General features: G+C 41.0%; 2 protein-coding genes and 1 long non-coding RNA gene across 7 annotated transcripts; 2 read left to right on the forward strand and 1 right to left on the reverse strand.

Moving 5' to 3' along the window:
* Positions 1-1,034: 1,034 nt before the first annotated feature.
* On the forward strand, positions 1,035-10,390 carry stap2a (signal transducing adaptor family member 2a). Of its 2 annotated transcripts, XM_061693306.1 has the most exons (11): positions 1,035-1,174; positions 2,868-2,939; positions 3,023-3,142; positions 4,476-4,532; positions 4,637-4,788; positions 6,306-6,437; positions 6,518-6,587; positions 7,813-7,915; positions 8,000-8,095; positions 8,156-8,293; positions 8,702-10,390. In XM_061693306.1, exons 1-11 carry the CDS (start codon positions 1,067-1,069, stop codon positions 8,755-8,757), a joined length of 1,104 nt encoding a protein of 367 aa, XP_061549290.1. In that variant the 5' UTR covers positions 1,035-1,066; the 3' UTR covers positions 8,758-10,390. The 2 variants fall into 2 exon arrangements, with proteins under 2 accessions (XP_061549290.1, XP_061549291.1); XM_061693307.1 differs by lacking the exon at positions 4,476-4,532.
* Positions 7,512-13,975, reverse strand: LOC133411243 (uncharacterized). The gene is made up of 3 exons (XR_009769636.1): positions 13,859-13,975; positions 9,312-9,360; positions 7,512-7,897 (listed from the first exon to the last, which is right to left on the reverse strand). It is a non-coding gene; the product is annotated as an uncharacterized LOC133411243 (long non-coding RNA).
* Positions 11,952-23,758, forward strand: LOC133411220 (semaphorin-4E-like). 4 transcript variants are annotated; one of them, XM_061693283.1, is made up of 16 exons: positions 11,952-12,118; positions 12,471-12,527; positions 14,461-14,741; positions 16,240-16,385; positions 17,100-17,162; positions 17,250-17,348; positions 17,438-17,537; positions 17,635-17,742; positions 17,843-17,988; positions 19,388-19,566; positions 19,666-19,819; positions 19,907-20,102; positions 20,675-20,790; positions 20,893-21,050; positions 21,133-21,185; positions 21,931-23,758. In XM_061693283.1, exons 3-16 carry the CDS (start codon positions 14,633-14,635, stop codon positions 22,401-22,403), a joined length of 2,100 nt encoding a protein of 699 aa, XP_061549267.1. In that variant the 5' UTR covers positions 11,952-12,118; positions 12,471-12,527; positions 14,461-14,632; the 3' UTR covers positions 22,404-23,758. The 4 variants fall into 4 exon arrangements, with proteins under 4 accessions (XP_061549267.1, XP_061549265.1, XP_061549264.1 ...); XM_061693281.1 differs by lacking the exon at positions 12,471-12,527 and having other exon boundaries at positions 11,952-12,426; XM_061693280.1 differs by lacking the exon at positions 12,471-12,527.
* The last annotated feature ends 428 nt before the right edge of the window (positions 23,759-24,186 follow it).

Here is a 24,186-nt window from a genome sequence, read left to right on the forward strand (position 1 = left end):
ACTGAGGCCCGCAGTTCTTTGGATGTTGTTGGGGGGTCTTTTGTGACCTCGGATGATTCTGTGCTACACTCCTGGGAAGGTTCACCCCAGTTGTATTTCGTAAACTGAAGGTTCACCCCCAGTTTTTTGGATAATGGCTCTCACTGTGATTCGCTGGAGTCCCAAAGCTTTAAAAATGGCTTTATAACATTTTCCACACGAAAAGATCTCAGTTACTTTCTTTTTCATTTGTTCCTGCATTTCTTTAGCTCTCTGCATGATATCTAACATTTGAGGATTTTTTTGGGTCTACTTCACTTTGTCAGGCAGGTCCTATTTAAGTGATTTCTTGATTGAGAACGGTTGTGGCATTATCAGGCCTGGGTGTGGCTAGAGAAATTGAACTCGGCTATGTTTTAAGGGTGGGGGCAATTACTTTCACACAGGGCCGTGTAGGTTCTGATTTTGTTTTTCTCCCTTAATAAAAGTTTTAAAAAACAAAAACTGCATTTTGTATTTACTTGTGGTGTCTTTGACTAATACTTAAATGTTTCCCATCATCAAACTAATTTAAGTGTGACAAACATGCAAAAAAGTAAGAAATCAGGAAGGGGGCAAACACTTTTTCACACCACTGTATCTTCTGGTGCCAGTCACGAAACTTTTCTGACAGTCTAAGTCCAGGAGGCAGGGATAGGCTTAGCCGTCATTTTAAAGAGGAATAGTCGTTGAAAAAATTAAATGGAAGGGTTGATGTAATGTGGAACACGAGACCCAAAAAATATAAACAATCATGCACAACATGTAATCTGCCGTTATCTTTATACGAGTTTATGGGTTCTGCCAATTTGCAATTAGGTGTCAGTTGTCCACAAAGCATCACAATAATTTGGACATCAACCAATGTACAATCTGCACAGTGCAACCCCCACCCAGACACAGTATGCTTCACAAGCCAGCTGTTGGCTTATTGCCACAGCAGCATCTCATCGGTAGAAGGCGTGTCCCTTGCCCGGATTGCTCTGTGCGCCCCTTTGTCCTGTGGTGCTGTTGGCGGTGTCGTGGTGGTGCTCGGCCAGCGACACTAATGGCGGCTGCACCCGTCAGGCAGCGCCCTGGGCTGGGGGGAACCCGCGCCCAGCTCCCGCCCTGTTACTACGAAGGCTACCTGGAGAAGCGAGGACCCAAAGAAAAGGTAGGTTCCTCCGGCGTTCGTGCCGGTGCGTCCCGACGAGCTATTAACTTCCCTGTTGTGCGGGAATGGGCGAGGCGAGTGAACGTTGGTACCTGCAGAGATTTTCTTCTTGTTTTGCCACTTCTCAGTTTTCAGTATGTCGAGCTTTTAGATCCGCTTTTTACGAAACAAGCGCCTTATTGTCTTCTCAGTGGGTTAAAATGTCAGCTTTATTGGAGGGATGCCACATCGGGTGTGTTTTCTAGGAAAATGTTGTAGCCATAGTAACAGTACTCCCTTATGTGTCTTTTCAGTATCTTTTAACTTGTATTGAAATGTTGAAGCATATCTATCTTTCTATGAATGCTGATGACACAAAAGAGGATATCACGCCCTCAGGGTTTTCCCAGGCTCTCATTAAGATTTGTTTTCATTTTATTTTTTTACCGCAGGCTAGGACTTGTCATTTGAGCCAGGCTCAGGTGCAGGCTAATGCAGTGGTCCACTGACAGCAGCTGCTGCCCACCTACCATCCATCTCATTGGCAGGAAATGAGATGCAGTGGTGTCTTGCGATACGAGCCCGTGGTCCCGTGGTCACGCTCATAACTCAAAACACTCATAACTCGTATCTTTTCCCATTGAAATGAATGGAAATACCGTTACCAGTCCAGCCTTTCACCAAAAATAAATACATTTTCATGTGTATTTTAATAAGCGGCACGGTGGACGACTGGTTAGAGCGTCTGCCTCACAGTTCTGAGGACCCGGGTTCAATCCCTGGCCCCGCCTGTGTGGAGTTTGCATGTTCTCCCCGCGCCTGCGTGGGTTTTCTCCGGACACTCCGGTTTCCTCCCACATCCCAATAACATGCATGGTAGGTTAATTGACAACTCTAAAGTGCCCGTAGGTGTGAATGTGAGTGCGAATGGTTGTTTGTATGTGCCCTGCGATTGGCTGGGAACCAGTTCAGGGTGTACCCCGCCTCCTGCCCGATGATGGCTGGGATAGGCTCCAGCACGCCCGCGACCCTTGTGAAGAGAAGCGGCTCAGAAAATGGATGGATGGATGTATTATATAATACATTAATAATAATAGTTTATTTTTTAAATGCACTAATGACATGATTAAATAGATTTAAACAGTTGTCACACTGTCACTCAAGTAAGTGTACATACTGTCCATTGAGATGTCTCATCTCCCCTCAGCGCATCGGTTCAGCATTAATATTAGTCGTTCTTTGCAGAGGATTAAGGATATATGACTGAGTACTGTTATAATGTCTATCCACATCTGTTGCTGCACCATTAGCATTCAATCTGTTGCTGAAAGGGTTTAGCACCGCAACATAGATGCTATTTAGTGTTAAGGTACCTGACTGAGTGGCTAAGCTATGTGGTTGTTTTAAATACACAAGGTATAATTCTTTGTTTAGTTTGACAGTACACTTTAACTCGAAGTGGCAATGAATTGTTTCCTTTTTTTTTTTGAAGAACAGTTCACTATTTGCCAAAGTGCTTATTGTTGAATTCACTGCTACCTGCGCTCGTATCTCAAGTATGCGCTTGCGAGTCAAAGAGAAAAATCGGCCACAACAGCTCATATCTTTACAAAAAAAAAACCTCATAAGTCGAGTCACTTGTATCGCAAAGCAAGTACGTGGCTGAAGAAAAAAAACACGAAGCAGATGCTACACTTTTTTTTCTTTGTTACAGGCACCCAGGCGTCTGTGGACATGTCTGTGTGGCAATGCGTTGTATTTTTTCAATAATTCCAAGGACACTCATGTAAGTATGATGTAGTCGACGTGATGGTGGGTAAAGTCGCTTTGAGATCTCAAAATTATGTATAATTTGTGTGTATTGTATAGTATGTTGAGAAGCTGGACCTCAGCGGGTTTGTGTCCCTAAAGGATGACTGCAGCCGGGACAGAAATTTGGAAGCAGCCAGACTCATCCTACGCATGAAGGACGGAGAAACCAAAATAACAGTAATCTCTTAGTTTGCACACCCGTATGGATTCGGCACTTCCTTGGAATCCAACAGACCCTGCAAAGACACGCAACGCGATGATAATACAGTGGTGCCCTGAGATACGAGTTTGATTTGTTACATGACCACACTCGTAACTCAAATCATATTTTCCCATTGAAATAAACTCCAGCCTCGCAAAACTTTTTTTTTTTTGGTGGTAATGTTTTTTGTTTTTGTTTTTTAATAAGGAAAATAGCACTCTTTAAAGTACTAAAAAAAAAACATACAGTAATGACACAATTAAATAGAATGTAAAAAATTTAGCAGTTGTTGACTCATTTTTCATTTCAATTCAAAGGATATTGTGCTGTTCCTGGTGTGCAGGGCTTGGCCCCACTTGGGGGCAGTATAATACAGATATACTGCATCATGGAGACGGTCGCTCGTAAGTAATCTGCAGTAATATTAGTCGTTCTTCAGAGGATAAAGAATATATGTCTACTTGTATTGTTTTACTTTCTGTCTACGTGTGCTGCTCCATGGTTTGTGTTCAAAATATCCATTGCTTAAAGGGTTATGACACTGTGCCACCAATGCCGTTCGTCAGCCCTTCTATAGCATTTTGCATTGTTTGTTAGCATTAAGATAACACTATAACACTATACAGATAATACTTTTCTAAGGCAAGCTATGTATTTGTTTTAAATGCAATTCTTTTTGATTTATGTTTAGTTTGAAAGTAAACTTAAACTGGTAGTGGCAATAAAGATTGAAGCCTATTTTTAAGACTTGTTTACTATCTGACAAACTGCTGCCTGTGAAACAATTTGAGTTGAGTTCATTGCCACAATACAGCGCTCGTATCGCAAATTCTTGCTCGCAAGTCAAAGCAAAAAATAAAAAGTCGAACAACGACTCGTATCTCGAAAAAATTCATAGGCCGTATCTCAAGGCACCACTGTACATGTATTAACGACACACAGCTGTCATAGAAGTAAAAAGAAGTGAACTTCTGTATTAGTAAAATGAAGAAAAACTACCTATCCGTTGAAGACACCTGGCACGTAATGGAGAGGGAGCAGGAACATGTCACCATGTAGTGTTCTATAGGTACTGCTGAATTTATAGTAAACCCTGGTTCTGTGTTCCGCATATGTCAATAGGTGGAATCACAAAAGAGCCATAGAAAAAGCATAAACATAATTTGTTCTTTAGTTGCTCCCTAAGATGATGTCTCACAAGATTTGCTGATGTCTTGTGTGAATTTTGAGGCTTTTTTTTTTTTCTCAACATAAAGAAGTACTTTTCTTGGGGCGTTAAACATTGGAAGTTACACTATTTTTTTCTAGGCACCCAACCTGGAATCAAGGGAGTTGTGGAAGGGTTTTCTCTACTCTGTCATCGATGTAAATATCTATTTTCCCACTTGTCTTTTTTTTTATTTTATTTTTTTTTACAGCCTATCTGTATTATTCCATCCTGTAACACGTTTTCTCCCTCTCATTCCTAGCTGAATGTACCATCAAGTCTCACATTGCTGCCTGGCCAGCTCCAAATGCTGAAGGAGGTTGTGGACAAAGAAAGGTCCAGGCGGAGAAGTCGCACCCCCACACGAGCACCTCCTTCACCTCTCTCTGTCCCTTTAGTGGGAGAGATCCCCCCGTAGGTTTTCCCTATACGCTCTACAATATAATTAGCTTCAATTCAAGGATAGCAGTGCTAGATTTTGTCCCATACACACCGTTTTGCCCTTTGACCTCACTAGATTGTGCCTGTGTAGCTACAGCAGTGGTTCTCAAAGTGAGGTCCAGGGTCAGCAAACTAATCAGTAATAAATTATGTCATATAATAAAAATTTTTGTCCATACCTTTATATATGGCGACCGGCACTCCAATAAAACAAACATAATAAAGCAATAACTGTTCCCTACCTTATCTTTGGCCCTATAAAAAGCGCTGATATGATTGTGACGAAGCACGTAAATCAGACATTCCTGTACGTGCGCAGCATTTCTAACTCTCACACTCTTTTATTGTTTAGGCAAGGTGACCTTGGCAAAATATGTGTGGCTTGGAAGCATATACCGGTCATCAAAGGTCTCCATTATGTTGATAAATCACTACTTTTTGCAACCTACAAATGGACATCACGTCTTTGGCAATGTTGAGTGCAATTGACTGTGTGATTGTGACTGGACTTCTTTCTTGTATGCGCAAAACTGTGGAAACAATTTTGCTCATGTCTGTTTATGAGCAGGAATTTTACTCGTCAGTCGCTAAATGTAGCAACTAGGTGCTGCAGCTATCGAATATTTTTACAATCAAATATTCTACTGATTTTCCCATTGAGTAATTGGATAAAAACTGATTTTGCATTATTAAACAACAACACTAATGCAAAATGCACATATGAGGTGCAGTTATTATTTTTTTGTCCACTTGAGGTCGCTGTTGTTACATTTTACACTGTAGTTTCTGGGACTTTGAATGTGTTTGGCCTGAACTGGTGAGTGATGTTTGCGTCAGCGAATGAGAGTGCAATTGGCAGTTGTTTGCTCAGGTTAGCCAATCTGCACGTTGAGTGCCTGGGCGTCAGTTGTGGCCATAGCAGCTTGTGTATGAATGTAGTACGTTATTTTCTTTAGTTACCGTTTGTTCGATAAAGAGATTGAAAATGTACCCGCGGCTGTGTCTATCCTAGACCACTTGTGGGGACATTACGATGTGTTCTAACCCAGTGGTGGGAAGCTATGTATATTAGATTAGTTAACCTTGATACGTTTCACTGTGTTGGCAATTGCAGACGTGCTGTTTTAGTATGCAAGTGCTGCTTTGCAGCACACACATGCTATTGTAAAATAGCTCCTATCTTTTCGCAGCTATGTTGTCAGAGTAAGCAGTGCATATCAGGTAGTGATGATAGATAAATATTTAATTTTATTTAATTTTATTCAATTGAATTTGCTTAAATTCCTTTGTATTAAAAAGGTCAAGAATATTTGACATTAACAAATAATTCCAATTGTATTTAGGGTTTAACATGCTAGTTATGTTTAACGGTGTTATGATTCACCTAAAGCCAGAAAGTTTGAGAATCCCTAACCCTTAAGTTATGGCTGGTGTGTGTATGATATTAGTGCGGTGAGTTTATCAACATGTGCGGTTGGGTGTGGGCGCAGGTGTTTTCGCCCAGTGTCACGAACTGAAGCCGAAGTCCTCTTGGAGAGACACCCAGATTGTGGCAACATGCTGCTGCGTCCCGGAAGAGATGGAAGCTCATTGGCTGTGACCACCCGCCAGGACCTCAACGGGTAAACGTCTGCCGTTCAAACATTAACTTCCAATTTGAACATCTCAGTGCTTCAGATTTGTCCTTTTGTGCTCCATCCAGATCTGTGTTCAGACATTACAGAGTAACACAGAGGGACCAGGGTGGATATGTGATTGATGTTGAAAATCCAGTAAGTTGAACTTTTCATAAATGCCAAATTGTAACAACACGTCTGATTAAATTGTTCGTTACTTGCTAATCAGTAGTTCTCCAAGTGCGGTACGAGTAGCACTAACCATACATGGGTTCCCTCTAGTGGTAGGCAAAAGTATCACTGAATTAAATGTTCAAAAAGTGCATAATTTTACAGTGGCTTAAACCTTTTTTAATCCAGTACAGTACATTTATTAAGTACAGTTCAGTTGTATTTAATTTTTAAGTATAATACATTTGTAATGAGAGACCTTTTTTTGACGTGGTACTTAGTGTAAAGAGTTTGAGTGCCACTGCTTTGATCATATTTATTTAATGGATATGTTATAGGAGAAAACTTACTCGTACTTGGAGGACTATCACGGTTTCTCACAAAAAAATATCCCTGCAAAAGAATTTCGATACTGAGGAAATATTAATATAATACAGTATATATACACATACTGTAATATTGTGTATATAATTTCAATATATATCTAAATCTGTACACTACAAGCGACGAGCAAAAAATAAATAACAAGGGCGAAACATTTTTAAATGATAAAGTACAAATAATAAATGCAGAATACAAAATTGTGTATTTTATTTTTGACCAAATTTGCCATCCTGATGACATGTAACACAATGATATCATATCTTGAATATTTTTGTTCAAAAAGCAATAAAATCCTGCTACACCCACTATATGCTAGCCATATCATAATATACTTTTTTTTTTTTTTTAAATATTATGTACAGTAAATACAAATTAGGGACTAGAATTGTGGTTTAACACATCTTCACTCACAATCTAGAAATAGTAAGAATTTTACATCATGCATACAGTCGAGTACTTTTTTTTTTTACTTTGAATTATACAGTATTTATGTTCCTGATGTCACTGTATAATGTACTATTCTTTTATATACTCAGTTGTTCATAAATTTGGACTATCATATTATGTTATTTTGGCCATTATTCACCAATAAATTAAATTAACACCAATTTAAAGAAAAGGATAGAAACTGCCTGAAGTTTCACCATTAACAATGCTTTTTATTAAATTAATCATCACCGTCTGATTGATTCATGCTTCCTTTTGCATTATCCTGATGAAACATATCCATGTTCTAGTCTAGACATCATTGCTCCATAGAGTTACAGGAAATTTGGTACTTTTTCCATAATTCAACTCATCTGACGGTTTCCATTGGCTTCTGCAGATTCCCTGTGCAACCCTTCATGATGTCATTGATGCGCTGGTGGAGAAGACAGCTGGAACTCTGCAACCTTTTCTGCTAGAAGAACCTTATGAGGAGAATATCAGTGTGTTTATAATATATATTTGTTCTTTTTAGTCCTGGTCCTTTTTTCTCTGAGTAGCGTAATCAAATGATTCTGTGTTGTCAGCATACGTTTCTGCCAATGACGAGAATGGCGAAAGGATCCTCCACACTGCCCCCACCAGCCCCCTGCCAAAGGCTCCCACACTGCCCCCAAAGCAAGGTTTGTCTCCAAGCAATTCTCAACAGAAACAGACAATCGAGACTAATAACTGATTTATAGTTGGTGCAGATCGTTGGCCCAGCAGCCCCCCACCCCGCTCCCCTGCTCCGGAACGCCGCATCCTGACCTCATCAGTGCCTGCCTCGCCCACCAACCCCCTGAGACGACTCATCCTATCGCCTTCTCCTCTCGCACAGTGTAAGTGCCGCAGTCAGGTGGGAGTAAATCACATAGTGGTGCCTTGAGATTTCGAGCTTAATTCATTCCGTGACCAAATTTCAAACTCAAAATACTAGCAATATATTATATTGTATTTTATAAAAAACATATTGTAATAACATAATAGAATGTTAAGACAAACAGTTTGTGCATGATGATTAATTCATTGCGGCTCCTTCTGATGTACAGTGTGCGACTTGGCCACTGGATAGCAGTACAATACAGTCATGCAGACAAATGAAGAAAAGTTTTACTCGACTAATCTTTGTGACTCAGTAAGCTTCAGTAATATTACTAGTTTTTCACATAAGAAAGTATATATATGCCTGTGATTATTGTTATATTGTCTGTAAGTTTGTGTTCATACTGTATATCTGTTCCTTGCAGCTCTCAACGAGGAGCTCAAAATGAAGCTGGAGAAGAGACGAGCCAGTCAAGAGTAATGAACTCATTAAGGGAGCGACTCCGGTGCCAACCCCGCTTCGCATCCCAGCTACGAATTCATTCTGTGCCTTGTAGGTGGAACACAAAAGGCTGCACATGGCAGCCAGCGTCTCATCGTTGTCGTAGGTGTTTTTGTCGGACTTGTTAAGCCCAAGACTGGTGTAGACACACTTGACACTTGACCTACACAAAGTACTGTTTACGAACTATCCCGGAGCACAATTTTTTTCCTCACAATGAAAGCCTCGAGAACTCCAAATCTGACAAGTAGGGCCTACCAACTGAGCCTGGTGCTGTTTTACAGAGCCAGCTGATTTTTTGCTCAACTAATGTAGCTGCTAAGGGACATTTTCAACTAACAGCGCTGTTTAGAAAGACCAGTGCAACGACCTAAGAACTGAGGAACTTTACTGTAGTGGTGTAGCCTATTCACAACTTGCAACTCTGCGTTACCTTCTTCCTCTCCCACTGTGTGTGTGTGTGTGTGTGCGTGTGTGTGTGCGTGCGTGTGTGTGTGCGTGCGTGCGTGTGTGTGTGTGTTCCTGTGACTCACCACCAATTCAACACGTCTGAAAATCCCAGGTGACTCCTGCTGTGGAAAGCTGTTGGAGCATTTATCGATAAATTAATTAATTTGATATCCAATTTATGTTCCTTGTGATAGTAAGCACATTGGCCTCACAAGACAATTCCCCGCACTACTTGGGTGCACCAATAAAATTCGGCGCTACTCGTGCCACTCTTGCCCTCTAGTATACAATTAAAGCTTACTAGTAAACTACTGTGCTGAACTAGTAACATCCGTTTGAGCATTTATTCGATATCCATGATACCCAGCTTGAGGTCTATGTGTTAGTATGGTAACATCTAGCACTTCACTAGTAGTGTTTAGATGTCAACTAGTGCAGTTTTGCCTCACTAATAATATGTAGTTGTTCAACTAGTATGCCGAAGTTGACCTACTAGTGTGCAGAAATGTCATACAGGCAATAATAGTGGGGGGTGGGGGACAACTAGTAAGACACAGTTGTTCTACTAGTGCGCTGAATTGTCTTACCAGTGAGGGAAAAGAGCATATTAGTGCATGGACCTTAAACTGGATCTGAAGGATATTAAAGAAATGATCAAACAGCTTTCCATAGCCTTCAGTATTGTACAATCCTTTACTTTGTCCCAAGAACGTCATTAACATGCAAGAACGCCCCCTAGTGGAAATGTTGGACTCCAACTACTGTGCTCTAAATGAACATGCTGTTGAACAAAGGACACATTTATTAGAACTGGGCGTAACCTTTTGATTCTATTGCAGAATTGCAAGTCATAACAGGTCTGCATGGCCTTTAATGAATCACTCAAAAGAATTGGGCTGTCCTATGCCTCTGCGATCAACTGACTGAAAGTGTTTTCTGTTTTGTTAGATGTCAAGGGCATGATTCGATTTTGCACGGGTGCAATTTGTCCCCGTAAGCTTTTTTCTACAAGTTGTTCAAATGTTTATATTGAAACTTACTGACCTACAACAGCAGAAGAGTGAGGAAAATATTTGAATGCTAATTCCAAAAGATCATATGCAGCTGTTTTATCGTAATCCTTTATATTGATTTGTTTTTTCATCCGGTTGAAAATTTTTAAATCCCCTTGACAACTTTGTGATTAAATATTAAATTAAATCCAAATGGTCACTTTTTTTTATGCACATGAACAATATAATGAGAACCAATACAAGAGCTTTGATTCATCCATTGTCTATCGCGCAGTTGACTTTACTTCTCTTTGTTTACGTCTTTATGTTGTCATCTGCAGAGGTTGAAAAAGTAACAAGCCTATTTTGGGAACGTAGCGGGTAAAAGTAAAAAGTCATCAGAAAAATAAAGACACCAGCCCAGATATTTTAAAATTTACACTAGCACATCAAATAAGTACAGTAAGTTTGCCTGTGAACAAAATATTGTTTTTATACTATAGTACACTATAGTGTACAGGTGTCAAACTCAAGGCTCGCGGCCCAGATCCAGCCTGCCACACTACTTTGTGGCTCACTAAAGCAATTACAATGTGTCTACTTCACGTACCTTGCTAAATATGTTTGTTCTTTTCATTCAATCTTTCTTCACTTTTAACAGATATTACAGGCATTTTCTTCACCAAATAATTTCTCAACATGAAGTAAACAATAGTTAACATTTGTGTGCCACATTTTTGCATGAGTTCTGATTTTAAATTCAATTCATTGTTAATAATATATGTAACAATCAATCGCCAGGAAAATTGTGTATATGAAATTATATGGTGAGGTGATTATACATTTAGTATATGGTTTTCAAAGTCATAAGGGCCCTCGGAGGGAAACCATAATGATGTGGCCCGTGAACAAATGAGTTTGATACGAGGGGCCGTTAGGGACATTATTTAGGATTAGCTCTCACACTTACTACTCAAATGCTTTCACACACACAAACTACTGAAAGGCTCTCATAAACACTACTCCAACGCTCTCATACACACTACTCAAACCATCTCATAAACACGAGTTATAGGCACACTCAGCGCAGACACACGCCAAAGATGTATTTTGCAGGGAATCTCATTTCTTTGCATGTACGACCTGTACAGCCAAACATAAGACGGCCACCTGGGACATAATTCAGGATTACCTCTCATTCACACTGCTCAAACCCTCTCATACTGCACACACTATTGAAACGCCCTCGGGAAGACGGATTTATTTTATTTTTTTCGCTGCTGAAACGCGCTCATACACTACTCCAATCCCTTTGTATAATATACTGAAATGTGTGTTTCAGTACTGAATATGAGCAAAAGAAATCTCTAGTGTGTATGAGACCATTTCAGTAGCGTTCATGAGAGTGTTTCAGTGTATATGAGAAGAAACAAATCCTGAGTGTACACGAGAACGTTTCAGTAGTGATGTGAGAGTTTCGGTAGTACGAGCAGGGGAAAAATCAGTAGTGAGTCTGAGAGCATTTCAATCGCGTTTTAGAGCATTTGATTAGTGATAGGCGTGGAAGAAAATGAGTAATGTGTATGAAAGTATTTCAGTAGTGTATGAGAGTGTTTCAGTAGTTTATATGAGCCGGGGAGACTACACAACACTTCACCGCCAAACGGGTTGTCCCTCGCTCTCTCACGCCCGTTCGTGCATGTTGTGTTAATAAGGTGGGGCCATGCCAAGCCATAAACCCCCCAGTCGATCTCAGCTGTCTTCCACACACACACACACACACACACCGTAGTAGTGTAAAGTGCAAGAATGTGTGTGTTTGTGTGCCTGCGGGATTAAAAGAGCCCAGAGGTCATCACCTTTTCGCCGTTTGAACGCTGCCTTGATAAGACTGCAAGGTACCGACGCGTCGCTGTTTAAGCAGCACCAGCTGCTATTTGCACCGCGTTTCCTCTCCACCGCAAGAATACCGGACGTATTTCTGCAAAAGTAATATCCGCTGCATTTTGAGGCGAAACTAAAAGAGCAGTTTTCGGGGTTTTTTTTTTTTTTTTGGTACGGTTTTTGCTGCGTTGCTTCTGACAGGAAGTAACAACGGCGTACCTCTCGCGCGTGACGTTTTAACTAGCTTTTGTACTCTTTTACTCTCTTTTACTTTTAACTCGTCATTTAACACCACTCCCCCCCCCACACCAACTCCCGAAATGTGAGTAGTAACGGTGATTTGTGTTTGTTTGACTAAAATTGAAGTAAAACAGGTGGCGGGACTTTTTTTTCCCCAATGGTGTTGGGCGTGTCGAATCGCAGGTGAGTGATTAACTTAATGTTGACTGTTCACATGCTCGGATTAATGCGCTCTCCTTGTGTAGAGGATTTCTGTATGTGGGTCAGTCTGAAAGTCACACAAACTATTTCCTGGATATAGTAGTCATTCCCAACCACATTAATGTGCCGCGAGAGATTCAATTTAACTTTATTGGTCTGGAATTTTTTTTAAATTCATTATTTTTGTTTTAATTACCGAATGCACAATGTGGGAGCCAAAATGCACTAAAGCTAATGTGTAGTTATTTTCTTTGGGTAAGTCAGTTGATATTCAGTTGAGTTGTTTATTTTGAGGGTACATTTTACAGTTCTGACCTATGACTTTGTACTTGTATCATTATACTGTATATCCTGAATTTATTGATATCATCTCTTAATAAGTCTGCCTGCAAGGAGATCTGGGTTCGAATCTGTGAATATTTCTCTGTAGACTGTTTTCTCCAGATACTCCGGCTCCCTCCCATAGCCGCTAAAAATGCATGTTAGGTTAAGGAGGATTCTAAGGTCACCATTGTTTTGAAAGTGAGAGCTCGCTACGCCTTCTGTCCTGATTAACAATTGTTTTAAGGTAGGAAACGGATCAATCATTCTACAACAGTTGAAGTGAAATCAGGTGTATTTGTATTGTACCATTCCACAACAGAAGTGAACGCAAGGCACTTAGCGACCCGGGTTTTTAGCTCAGCGGTCACTTCACTCAACTTCCAACCGCTGACACAGGTGCGGCTGGAGGGCGCACGATTGCCACTGTTACATTTACACATTGAGCAGGTCAAGAACCACACTCCTCATAAATTATATAGGTATGTGCAGTATATAAGAAAACCAACTGAACCCCATATGCGCTAGCACTTGCTGACAGAAGCGAGAAAAACAGAACCCAGGCTGTGAGAGATATTAAACAGGATAGAGGGGTTGTGCAACCGAGGGATGGACGAGAGAACAATGGGCGCAACAACAGCCATAGTAATAAGCCCATTTCTATCGGTTTCTGCAAGTGTTTACATTTTTAAATGATCACCTACATACAACATTACTAGGAAATCACAATGTCCCATCACTGTTGCTATTTTTAGAACAGGTCAGCAGGCTACTCATGTGGTCCTTGGTGTCCGCAAGCACCATGTTGATGACCCCTGCTATTAATTAGTTATTTGTCATAATTGTCGTAATGTGCCCTGTGATTGACTGGCTACCAGTCCAGGGTGTACCCCTCGTCTCACCCAAAGTCAGCTGGGATAGGCTACAAGCACTATAGAATTTTATAAATGCATTTCTCTCAATACAATATGTATTTTAATTTGGATGCTTACCTGTCAGCATTTTCTTACATACAGTATTTTCAATGTTAACAAGCACATAGTTCTTTTTGCACACATTCTCCGACATGCTGTAGCTCATCAGTGCACCTCTTGGGACAGGCGCCAGCTCACACCCACGCAGCAGGTTGTCGTAATCAGTCAAGACACAGTCACTAGAAACCACATTACTGATTGGCCAACAAGAACTGAGCCTGGGCTTGCACACTCAAATGGAGTGGAATAAAACAACACAATACAGGAAACCACGGTTGCAAAAGCGCTGTTTCAAACACGCCTCTCACGTATCCTCCAAGCCTTGGCTCGGGGTGTGTGTGTGTGTGTGCGCGCGCGCGTGTGTGTCAGAGTGAATCTCTTATTGTGTGTTGGTTTTGCAGGAGAGCTCAAGTTGACACCCTCCTGAATGCTTTCCATTGCCCTGCATTAACATCACTATGGCACTGACAGAATTACTGCCGCGCTGGAGCCTTTCTTTCTTCCATTGTCTTCCCTTTTCCATCTACTTTGTTCGCACGTTTTTCTGTAGATAATTTTTCAGTCCCTGTGTGACAAGAATTGGACGCCTGTACAACTTTGTGTCTTTCACACCTCCTCAGTCTGCCTCTGTGGTCTGTGCCATCCATCTCACCATGGAGCGCCTGCTGAGCGGCGCCACTAAAGGGGCCCTTCACTCAGCACGGACGTCACCGCTTCACAGATGACACTAGTTGCCTGTAGTACAGGCTGAGTGGAACAGCACGACTTAAATTGTTCTCACGTGACGAAGCCATGCACCCCCTACTCTGTATCAGCCTTTTTTGGTTCCTACCGCTGGCCTTGATGCTGGATGATGACACGCCCTTGGACTGCGTTCCCCGCAGATATGTGCCCTATCACAGTGAGTGTTGTTGCTGTCTTGTGAACAATTGGAGTACAAGAGTACAGTGGAGCCTCCAAAGTCAAATGCTGTATGTTCAATGGCGCTGGTCAAAAAAAATCCCAAAGGAAATACAGTGGTGCTTTGATTTATGATTTTACACAGTATCTCAAATCATCTTTCCACATTGAAATGAATGGAAATGACATTAATCTGTTCCATCGCCTTGTGTTCCTTCTGGTGTTGCCCACCTAGGCCTTCAAGGAACTGTACTGTACACAAAGAAGAGTTTCACAACTGACTCGGTAAACTGTGGTAATGTTTTTCGTTTTTAGGGAAGGGAAGAGGATAAAGATTAGGGCTATGCCCGAATGGGTGGTGATTCAAATTGGCACTAGAGTGTGCTGAAAAAAACGACTGTCAAATCAGAATTTTCGATTCAAATCGCAATGCATCAAAGAATAACATACCTAAGGTACTTTCTGTATTATGGCATGAGCTGCAACTGCTGCCGTGCCGGATTTACTTAAAAAAAAGAAAAAATATTTTACAATTTTTAGCCTTTATGGCCGACACCATTTGGACTTACTGCTCATAGTTTCTGCGCATGTACGCTGTTAGCTGTAGCCCTGCACCGTGATCTCTGTGGAAGGAGATGTCCATTACCCAAGCCCGAGGAGCTGCACGGATATTCATGGCAGCGGCACAACTGAAGCTGAGAAGGAGCCATCCTTCTCAGCTTGGTGGACGGCAACCGTGGCAGAATGAATGGGAGAAAGTTGGTCCAACACAACATGGAAAGGTATCCAGCCAGCTAGTGAGACAGGAGGCAGCTGGTCCAAAGCAGCGAGGATTTATGGCACCGACAGGCGCAAAACCAACCCAGGTTCTACCTTTGGCCACGGTACAGCAGGGGATCCTAGTTAAAGTAAGCCATAAATTAAAAAGAAAAATGTTCCCTCGGGAGAAGCGGCAGCCAAAAAAACGTCAGCGTACTCTTTCCGGTTCAATGGTTTTCAAATAATCAAACTGGATTTTTCATTTGTTGGACTATTATTTCAGAATAGTACAAGGAGCAACGATTCGGAAGTCATTCATTACTGTCAAAAGAAATAGCGAATCGAGATTTAGAGGGTGAGTCCGAGCCCTAATCAATAATATATGGATGTATATGCACTTTGCACTATGTGTTAGCATCATAGCTTGAAAAACCCGTAAGTCGGGTCACTTGCAAGTCAAGGTACCACTATATTTTAAATTGAATTAATTTATTCCAGACTTAAACTGTTGCAATTGTAAATTGTACAGGCAACGTTACAAGTAAAATTTTAACATTCTCAACAGTTACAAAAGTGTGAAGAGAAGCCATGACATTCAAAAGGATAATTTGAACTCCAGGTTTTGTGTACATTTTTTTGCAGAGCATTTTGGTTCAACTCGAAATTGGGGCGTTTGACTTCAGAGGTTCTACTGAAATGAAGAGAAATGAAACGTGTTTGAGTTTATCCCTGTGCATCAGGCAACAACGCTCGCCTTTTTCACGAGGAGGGGGTGTCCAACTACACTGTCATGCTGTTGTGGGAGGACCTGAAGCTACTGCTGTTGGGTGCCAGGGAGGCGCTGTACGCGCTTGACCTTCATAACATCTCCAAGAAACGTGCCTCTGTAAGAACGACCTATGCAGTCAAAGCTTTGATGCTCGTATACTGTTGTCAAATCTATGTCATAAATCTCAATCACTCATTTTATTTTCTCACTCGTATTCTCTGAATATAAGTGATAAAGAGAGAGCCTTTGCATGACCAAGAGGGTTAAAATTTGAGAAGGTTCTAGCTTCAGCTAGTTGAAAGACACACACCTTGCTCAGTGGAACCAGGGCAGATAATGCTGATAGTTTGTTCTGCACACTTGATTTTGAAGCCTCAGTAAAGTATAGTTAAGCATATTCTGGACAAATGCTTATTTGTCTAGTTAATGTAAATTCTTATTCGTTGTGCGTTAGTATTGGAAAATTATGCATAACCCTGATGTAATGGACAATTTTGGGGGAAGCATTCTTTTGCTGCATTCTAAAGAATACTGGTAACTTCTCAGACAATCTGGAGTATTGTTATCAGCTATAAATTCAGAACATTGGAAATGCATGTATTTAGAGGGTATGAAATATTGTTTTGTCGATGTATGAAAATAATTTTTTTTTAGATAAAACTAATTTTGAGCTAAGAGATACACATTAAACAAATTAAGTTCACACAAAAAATCTGGCCAGGGTATGAATAGATTTAAATGTATCACAGATTATCATACCATATACCCATCTGTTACCATATTTGAAGTGATGGCCCTCCACCTGATATTAATATTTCACTATTTTCTAAGGTAAAATGGGAGGTGACAGAGCAGCAAAATAATGACTGTCAAAACAAAGGAAGAGATCCTGAAGTGAGTTTAATTTTTTTAAGTTTATTTTTGCTTATTTAAAGTCCCTAAAATGTTGAGCTGACATATTTGTTGCTTTTTTTAACACAGAATGATTGCAAGAACTATATCAAGATTCTGCACCTGATGAAGGATAACAGGATCTACGTGTGTGGAACGAATGCTTTTGAACCGGAGTGTGATTACATGGTGAGACCAATTCATATTCCCGCTTAAATGCAGAATGTCTATATGAAAAGAACAAGCCCGGGACTTCAATGATGTGATTATCAATGTAGTCCTATTCAAATGGGAAACTGACCCTGGAGAAAACGGCTGAAGATGGGAAAGGGAAATGTCCATTTAATCCTTTCCAAAGACATGCCTCCATTATGGTTGGTGAGTAGAGATTGCACGTGAGTGAGAGAAAAGCATCACAAAAAAATTACATGTAAAATTTTGTGTAAATTGTTAATGTATCTGGGTTTTTTGCCAGATGATAACTTGTACTCGGCCACTTCAATGAACTTCCTGGGCTCTGAACTCGTCTTGATGCGCAGCTCTCATCCCATTCGCACTGAGATTAAAACCTCCTGGCTCAATGGTGACATGTGCTTGACCAGTTGGACCTTTTATGCATTTATTTTTCTAAACTGATCCGCTGCCTAAAACTCATATTGTTTTTCTTTTTGTCTCCATGCCAGAGCCCAACTTTGTCTCCCTGGCTCAAATGCCAGAAAGCAACGAGGGCGATGGTGACATGGTCTACTTGTTTTTCAGTGAGACGGCTGTCGAGTACGACTGCTACAAGAAGCCAGTAGTGGTTTCCCGTGTCGCCCGTGTCTGCAAGGTGAATTAGGAAATGAGCATCGCTGATCTTGTTTCCTCAAACAGTTTCTCAATTTTTTTCAGCTGTTTGGTAGCGCAACCTAGTTTCATTTTTTGTTTTTTTCCCCCTACTTGGTTCTACCTTGCTTGAAATTCTCTGATTGTTGCAATGATTGTCTTTACATTTTTTTAATGCAAGGCTTTATTTAATTAAATCTTACGTGCAACAAATAACAAATCCTTAGCCTAATAGCGTAATTGCCCAAGTCATTTTTTAAACGTTTTCAGAAAACTTGTCCAGTGTGCCTTGATTGGACCGAATGGCTAAGCCTCTTCCCTGTCTTAAACAAAAAAAATATTTTTAACACACAGCATGTAATTTGTATTTTTTGTTGTTTTTGGTTTTGTGACAGTAGGTTTACAATGAGATTTTCATGAGATAATTTCTCTTGGACTGTTTCATGCTAGTATCATATTTAATGCTCACTATCAAGTACATTCTAAGCTATTAGGAGCAAGTTACTGATAAATAACGGGCGCTGAGATGTTTGAGGACGTACGTGAAAAATGACGAGTTCTTGATTACATTAATGGGTAAAGGCTTGTGATTGGCTTCAGTGGAGATGATGGTAACTGCGGTAAAATGCTTGACACTTGTCGGTTTCTGCAATACAACCTTTAGTTTCAACGAGTTTCACATAGTAGGTGTTTGTTTATGCAGGGTTTGGAAATAGAACAAACAATTGCGTGATAGGTAGGCGTGGCACTATTTTTGCCCAAATGGCGCTTGTTGGCTTTCGCATTTGAGCTCTTCAGTTGTGCAAATCTAAACTTACAAATTACAAAAGAAAAAGTTTTCAAATCTAAACAAATTGAAAGGGTGTTCTGCATCCTTCTATGCAATTTGGATACATTAAAAAAAAAGCTACATTTGGAGATACAATCCTTTTAGCAACAATATGTGCATGGACCTAAGTGTTTTCCTTTTTAGATTCTACTTTTTATGAAATATAATTTAGATGATTAATAGAATAATACAATAACTTGTGATGAGTGAAATATGTGATCTACTATACAGCTGTAAGGTAAAAAGAAAAGCTAATGTCAGTACGGTGGACCCTCGATATTTGCGGGGAATAGGGCCAGACCGCAAATAGTGAAAATCTGCAGATAATTGACACTTATTGTAATATCATTGGGGGATATATATATATATATATTTTTTTTTTTAACCTGAAAATTCTCGAATAATCACCATGGCATACCGCAAGTACGTGTTTTCAGGGGTTTGTTCCCCCCAAACAATACAAAAAAGAAATTTGGAAAGAAAACCTGCGAATAGGTGAATCTGTGGGTGCCAAACCGCAAGTGTGTGTAGTGTGGAAGTGTTGTAGTCCTATGAGCTGCATTTGTGTTCCCAGGGAGACATGGGTGGTCGCAGGACATTGCAGAGAAAGTGGACATCCTTCCTGAAGGCCGGGTTGGAATGTCCTGTCCTAGGCTCACAGCTGCCAAACATCATCCAGAATACGTACCGCTGGTGTGACCCCCAGACGCACTGGGAGGATTGTTTGTTTTACGCCATCTTCACCACACAGTCGTATGTTATTTTATTTAGATGGAGTGGTTTGGTTGAGTTTGGTCTGGATGCATTGGAACGTCCCCAACTTGCTCATATCTTTCTGTATTTCTTCTGCAGCGCCACGTCCGAACTGTCTGCCGTGTGTGTGTACAGCATATCTGAAATCAACAGAGTGTTTGCAGAGGGGCAGTTCAAGACGCTGGTCCCTGTCGAGACCTCCTTTATTTGGGTGGCATACAGCGGGGAGGTGCCTGAACCTCGACCAGGATCTGTGAGTGCACACAAATCTGTTTGTGCATGTTAGTTCTTCAAAGACTACGTATTTTACCAGTGTGTGTTTTTTTTTTTTTTTTGTCAGTGTCAAACTCAGTCTCTGGATCTCCCGGACAAAACCCTTCATTTCATCAAAGATAGGCCCCTCATGGACGACATAATCCAGCCAATAGGCAAGAAACCTCTACTGGAGAGAAGGGGAGCTGCCTTTACGTGCATTGTTGTCAACCAAGTGCAGGCTGCAGATGGCCAGAAGTATCATCTGATGTTCATAGGCACAGGTGTGTGATTAGTTACAAGTACCAACTAACTAACTTTATTTTACAAGAACAAATTATATATAATTTACGAGAAAAAAAAGTATCATTTATTTGAAGGGTGGCAAAAAGTTTAAATAGAATGAGAGTAAAGTCAGATGACGCAAAATGTAAGTCTTCCACCAGCAGCTCCTGTCTTTCTCGAGAAACCTGACAAGTATCGGACAGTTGAAGAAACCCAACAAACGAAGCAATTCCAATCCATGAAGTGTGTGATTGTTTGTGAAATTTAAGATACTCATTAGTTTCATCTTAGTACAGTTAGCTTGGTAGGTTTTTATTTATTTATGTATTTATTTCATGATTAATTTGAGTTACGCCCAGATGCAGACATTGTAGGGGCTGGAACACCTTAATGTTACTTCAGTTCATTTTGATTTCAAAAGTAATTTGATATAATAGTAAAATTTAGGAGAAATGAAACTCTTATGTCAGATACCAGTGTATTATGACTACGACTATTTTGTTTTATTCTGTGTGGCGTTAATATACTTTTGTGTCCTGTAAATACAATTATTTTCTATGTTTTCAAACAGAGGATGGTACCCTTCTGAAAGTGGTAAACTGTGACGGTGAGATGTTCATCATTGAGCAAGTTCAGCTCTTCCAATCCCCCGAGTCTGTTAAGGTCCTGAGAATTTCCGACGTCACGGTAATAAACAGCTCTGTCATTAGGTGTTTAATTGTGTGTGAAAGCATACATACATGCATTCATCCCAATCCCATGCTTGTGCCACGTATCCATATTCAACAGGGGCAGCTTTACGCAGGCTCCGACTACGGAGCAGTACAGGTGCCTCTCGCCACCTGTGGGAGGTCCTTGTCCTGTATGGACTGCATTCTAGCCAGGGACCCCTACTGTGGATGGGACGCAGATGCCGGAAGTTGCATAGCCCTTTCCAGTCCACCGAGGTAGACATTTTTCCTCACATAATGAGTATTGGGACTGCTGGCCAAATCCCAAACTAAGTGAAATTATTATGATCTGCTTTAGACAACTAATCCAGAGTGTGAGGGAAGGAGACGCCTCTCTCTGCCCACCAGCTGGTGAGTTGGTGCATAATGGTGTTGGGATGTCCTTTTGTCATGATTTGTGTTGCGTGTTGTGTTCTAATGAGCTTCAGATACGCCACCACTCGAGTGAAATGAAAAAGAGAGGCTAACATGCCAACTTGGGCCAATGTGAAGTTTTTGATCGAAATGATATTTCTCCATATTGGCAAATAATTCACTAACAGGTGAAGGAGAGTCATAGAAAACCAACCAAGCCAACATGACCCAACGTATGCATTCTCGTGCGTCTGTGTAATTGTAGTGGATGTGCTCAAAATAATAGCAGTGTGGAGTTCAGTTAGTGAGGTCATTCGTTCTGTGAAAACACTGGTGTAAATCAGGTGGCCTTTGTTGAAGGATGGATCCAGCACATGTTGAACATGCATTTTTTTCTCTCTCAAACCTGTGAGAATGGGTTGTTCTAGAGATTTTTCAGAAAAACTATACCCCAAACATTGAATGTTGACTGGAAAGGGGAAAACATTTAAAGAAGTGCAGGAAAATGACTGTTTGGCTAATGAAGTGATTTTTTTTTCTGCAGACATTTTTTTTGGTCCAGAACTACACATTAAGGGCCCATATTCACCGCATTAGTTCGAAAACTTAAATCATCCTGGGCTGGAATACATGTTAATTTCTACAGTATTATTTTGAACGCAATTTATTTAATTTAAGAGTAGTTTATTTTTTTTATGTGTGGTTGCATTCAAAAAAGACCTTTTAGTTATTTTGTTTTCAGATCCTGTGCACGTTGTGAACACGTCCTTCTTGCCTGGTGGAAGTGTGAAGCTTCTCTGCCCTTCACCGTCCAACCTGGCAACGACCAACTGGGAACAAGACAGTCGCCGTGTGGCTTCTTCCCTTCGTCATCAGCTCCTACAGGACGGACTCCTCATACTTAACACCTCAGATTCCGACGCAGGCCGCTACCGCTGCCTGTCGGTAGAGCACTCCAAATTTGGCGAGTACACCGCCACTCTCGCAGAGTATCAGCTCAGCTTGAAAGGCGAACCTAGATTACCTCAGGCGCAAAAGGAAGGCTCCTCCACGGTCGGACTGCACGTTGTCATTGGGCTTCTGGTCGTTTCTCTTGTGGCCCTTTTGGCCTGGAATTTTTACAACGGCCATCTTCCTCTGCCATGGAACTGCAGCAAAAAGATGAGAGGAAAATCTTACGACTCAAATGGCCAGGAGGACCCAGGTCCACTGTGAGCCACCGAGATGCACTGGGACTTGGACACCACCAGAAGCACTGTTACCATTCTGCAGTTTATCCACAAGTACCATATTTTCGCGACCATAAGGCGCACCGTATTAAAAGGTGCAGTCTTATTTATGGGTCCATTTCTGTATTTATTTAACACATACATAAGTCTCACCGTATTATTGGGCGCAGGCATGGTAAAACATACGCTAGTTTAAAACATATGGTAGCATGTAGCACGCTAAAACATACGCTAGCATGCATGCTAGCGTATGTTTTTAAAAAGGAAGCGGGAGCAAAACTGAGTTCGGTTGTACATTATAGGAGTATTTAACAATGTACTCACGTTATTTTTTGATCAATCCTCATCCACAAATCCATCAAAATCCTCATCTTCTGTATCCGAAATGAACAGCTGGGCAAGTTCTCCATCAAACATGCTGGGTTCCCTCTCGTCATTGTCTGAGTCAGTCTCGTTGCCGGGGGTGGGGCGCTGTTCAACAATGATGCGAAAGCAGTCAAAGCAGATACCTTAGCCCAGGCATCCACTTGCAAACCGTGGATTCGTTGAATTCTCTCACGGCTGCTCGATTCCCATGTTCCTCCGCGTAACTGATAACTTGCAGTTTAAACTGCGCTTCGTAAGCGTGTCTCTTCGTAGGTGACATTTTCGATGTTATTTTGCACAATGCCCGTAAATGCCTACTTATTTTTCACGATGCCCTAAATACCTACTGGGGGCGTGCCTTTAACGTCCTATTTCACCCGTACCCTTCCCCCTTTACGTCTGCATGCTGTCCTCAGTCACGGCCGCCTTTCCTCTATATAAGCAGCGTGTCGGCAGGAAATGCTCCCAGTCAGTCAAGCGGAGCGCTCAACAAAGTCACAACATTTACAGATTTTGGAACTCGGTGCACACATAAGGCGCCCTGTCCATTTTGTAGAAAGTTTAAGACTTTTAAGTGCGCCTTATGGTCGGAAAAATACGGTAGTCTAAACTTTTAAAAGACAATTGCTTACTTGCTCTGGGAACATGTACAGGTGTGAACGTGACTTTTCCAAAAAGCCAAAAGATCAACTTGTGACATTTCAGAACAAAAAAAAAAACGCTGGATAAAATTGCTTCTTGGTTTATTGTTTCATGCTATGCTATTTTTCTTGGGAAAACTCTTAGCTCCCATATATTTGTATTGTATTTGTATTTGTTCATGACGCTCCTGGTAGCCCTATTCTTAATTATTGCAAAGTGGCATTTCCTTTCACAAGATATGTTAAACCTGTACAGTAAACATGGTTACGGCAACAATGGCCTGTTGTATTTTTATTTTTTGAGCATATGTCTATTAAAGCTAATGTTAATTTTTTTGGGGTCAGGTCATTTCCAATTCTGTTCTGTATTTTACAGTGTAAGCCCACTGGAGAGAGGGGAATGTGGCACTAGTAGAAAAATACATTACGCAGATCTAAACTGTTTGGGTTTGGCTACGCTGCTCGATGTGTGGCGGACTTTATGCTACGTTCATCAGAGACAAAGAACTTTTGCCTCGCGTCTCTTGCGTTTGACCGCCGATTATGCACATCGAAGGCACATTTGCGTCATTTGTGCTACATTGATACGCTCTTCCCACCTCAGTCCTCTTCAGCGGGTCGTCGGCACTTGCGTCTGTAAATGCAGCCATGGCAGGAAACATCGTACAAGCTATCACCCCGTCATTATGTTTGATTCCTTTTGGCGCATCCATTTGACACGCCCATACTGTCTGAGAGGTGGGGCTTATTATTCAAGTTTTG

Source organism: Phycodurus eques, chromosome 13 (assembly GCF_024500275.1).
Source record: "Phycodurus eques isolate BA_2022a chromosome 13, UOR_Pequ_1.1, whole genome shotgun sequence".
Classification (NCBI taxonomy): Eukaryota; Metazoa; Chordata; class Actinopteri; order Syngnathiformes; family Syngnathidae; genus Phycodurus; species Phycodurus eques.

What these genes read in the sequence shown, in the direction of transcription:
- stap2a (XM_061693306.1), top strand. Translation starts at nt 1,067, where the DNA reads ATGGCGGCTGCACCCGTCAGGCAGCGCCCTGGGCTGGGGGGAACCCGC. An exon ending in TTCTCTACTCTGTCATCGAT is followed by an intron (nt 4,533 to 4,636) that starts GTAAATATCTAT and finishes TCTCATTCCTAG; the next exon opens with CTGAATGTACCATCAAGTCT. An exon ending in GCCTTCTCCTCTCGCACAGT is followed by an intron (nt 8,294 to 8,701) that starts GTAAGTGCCGCA and finishes TGTTCCTTGCAG; the next exon opens with CTCTCAACGAGGAGCTCAAA.
- LOC133411220 (XM_061693281.1), top strand. Translation starts at nt 14,633, where the DNA reads ATGCACCCCCTACTCTGTATCAGCCTTTTTTGGTTCCTACCGCTGGCC. An exon ending in AACCGGAGTGTGATTACATG is followed by an intron (nt 17,349 to 17,437) that starts GTGAGACCAATT and finishes TTATCAATGTAG; the next exon opens with TCCTATTCAAATGGGAAACT. An exon ending in GTGTCGCCCGTGTCTGCAAG is followed by an intron (nt 17,989 to 19,387) that starts GTGAATTAGGAA and finishes TTGTGTTCCCAG; the next exon opens with GGAGACATGGGTGGTCGCAG.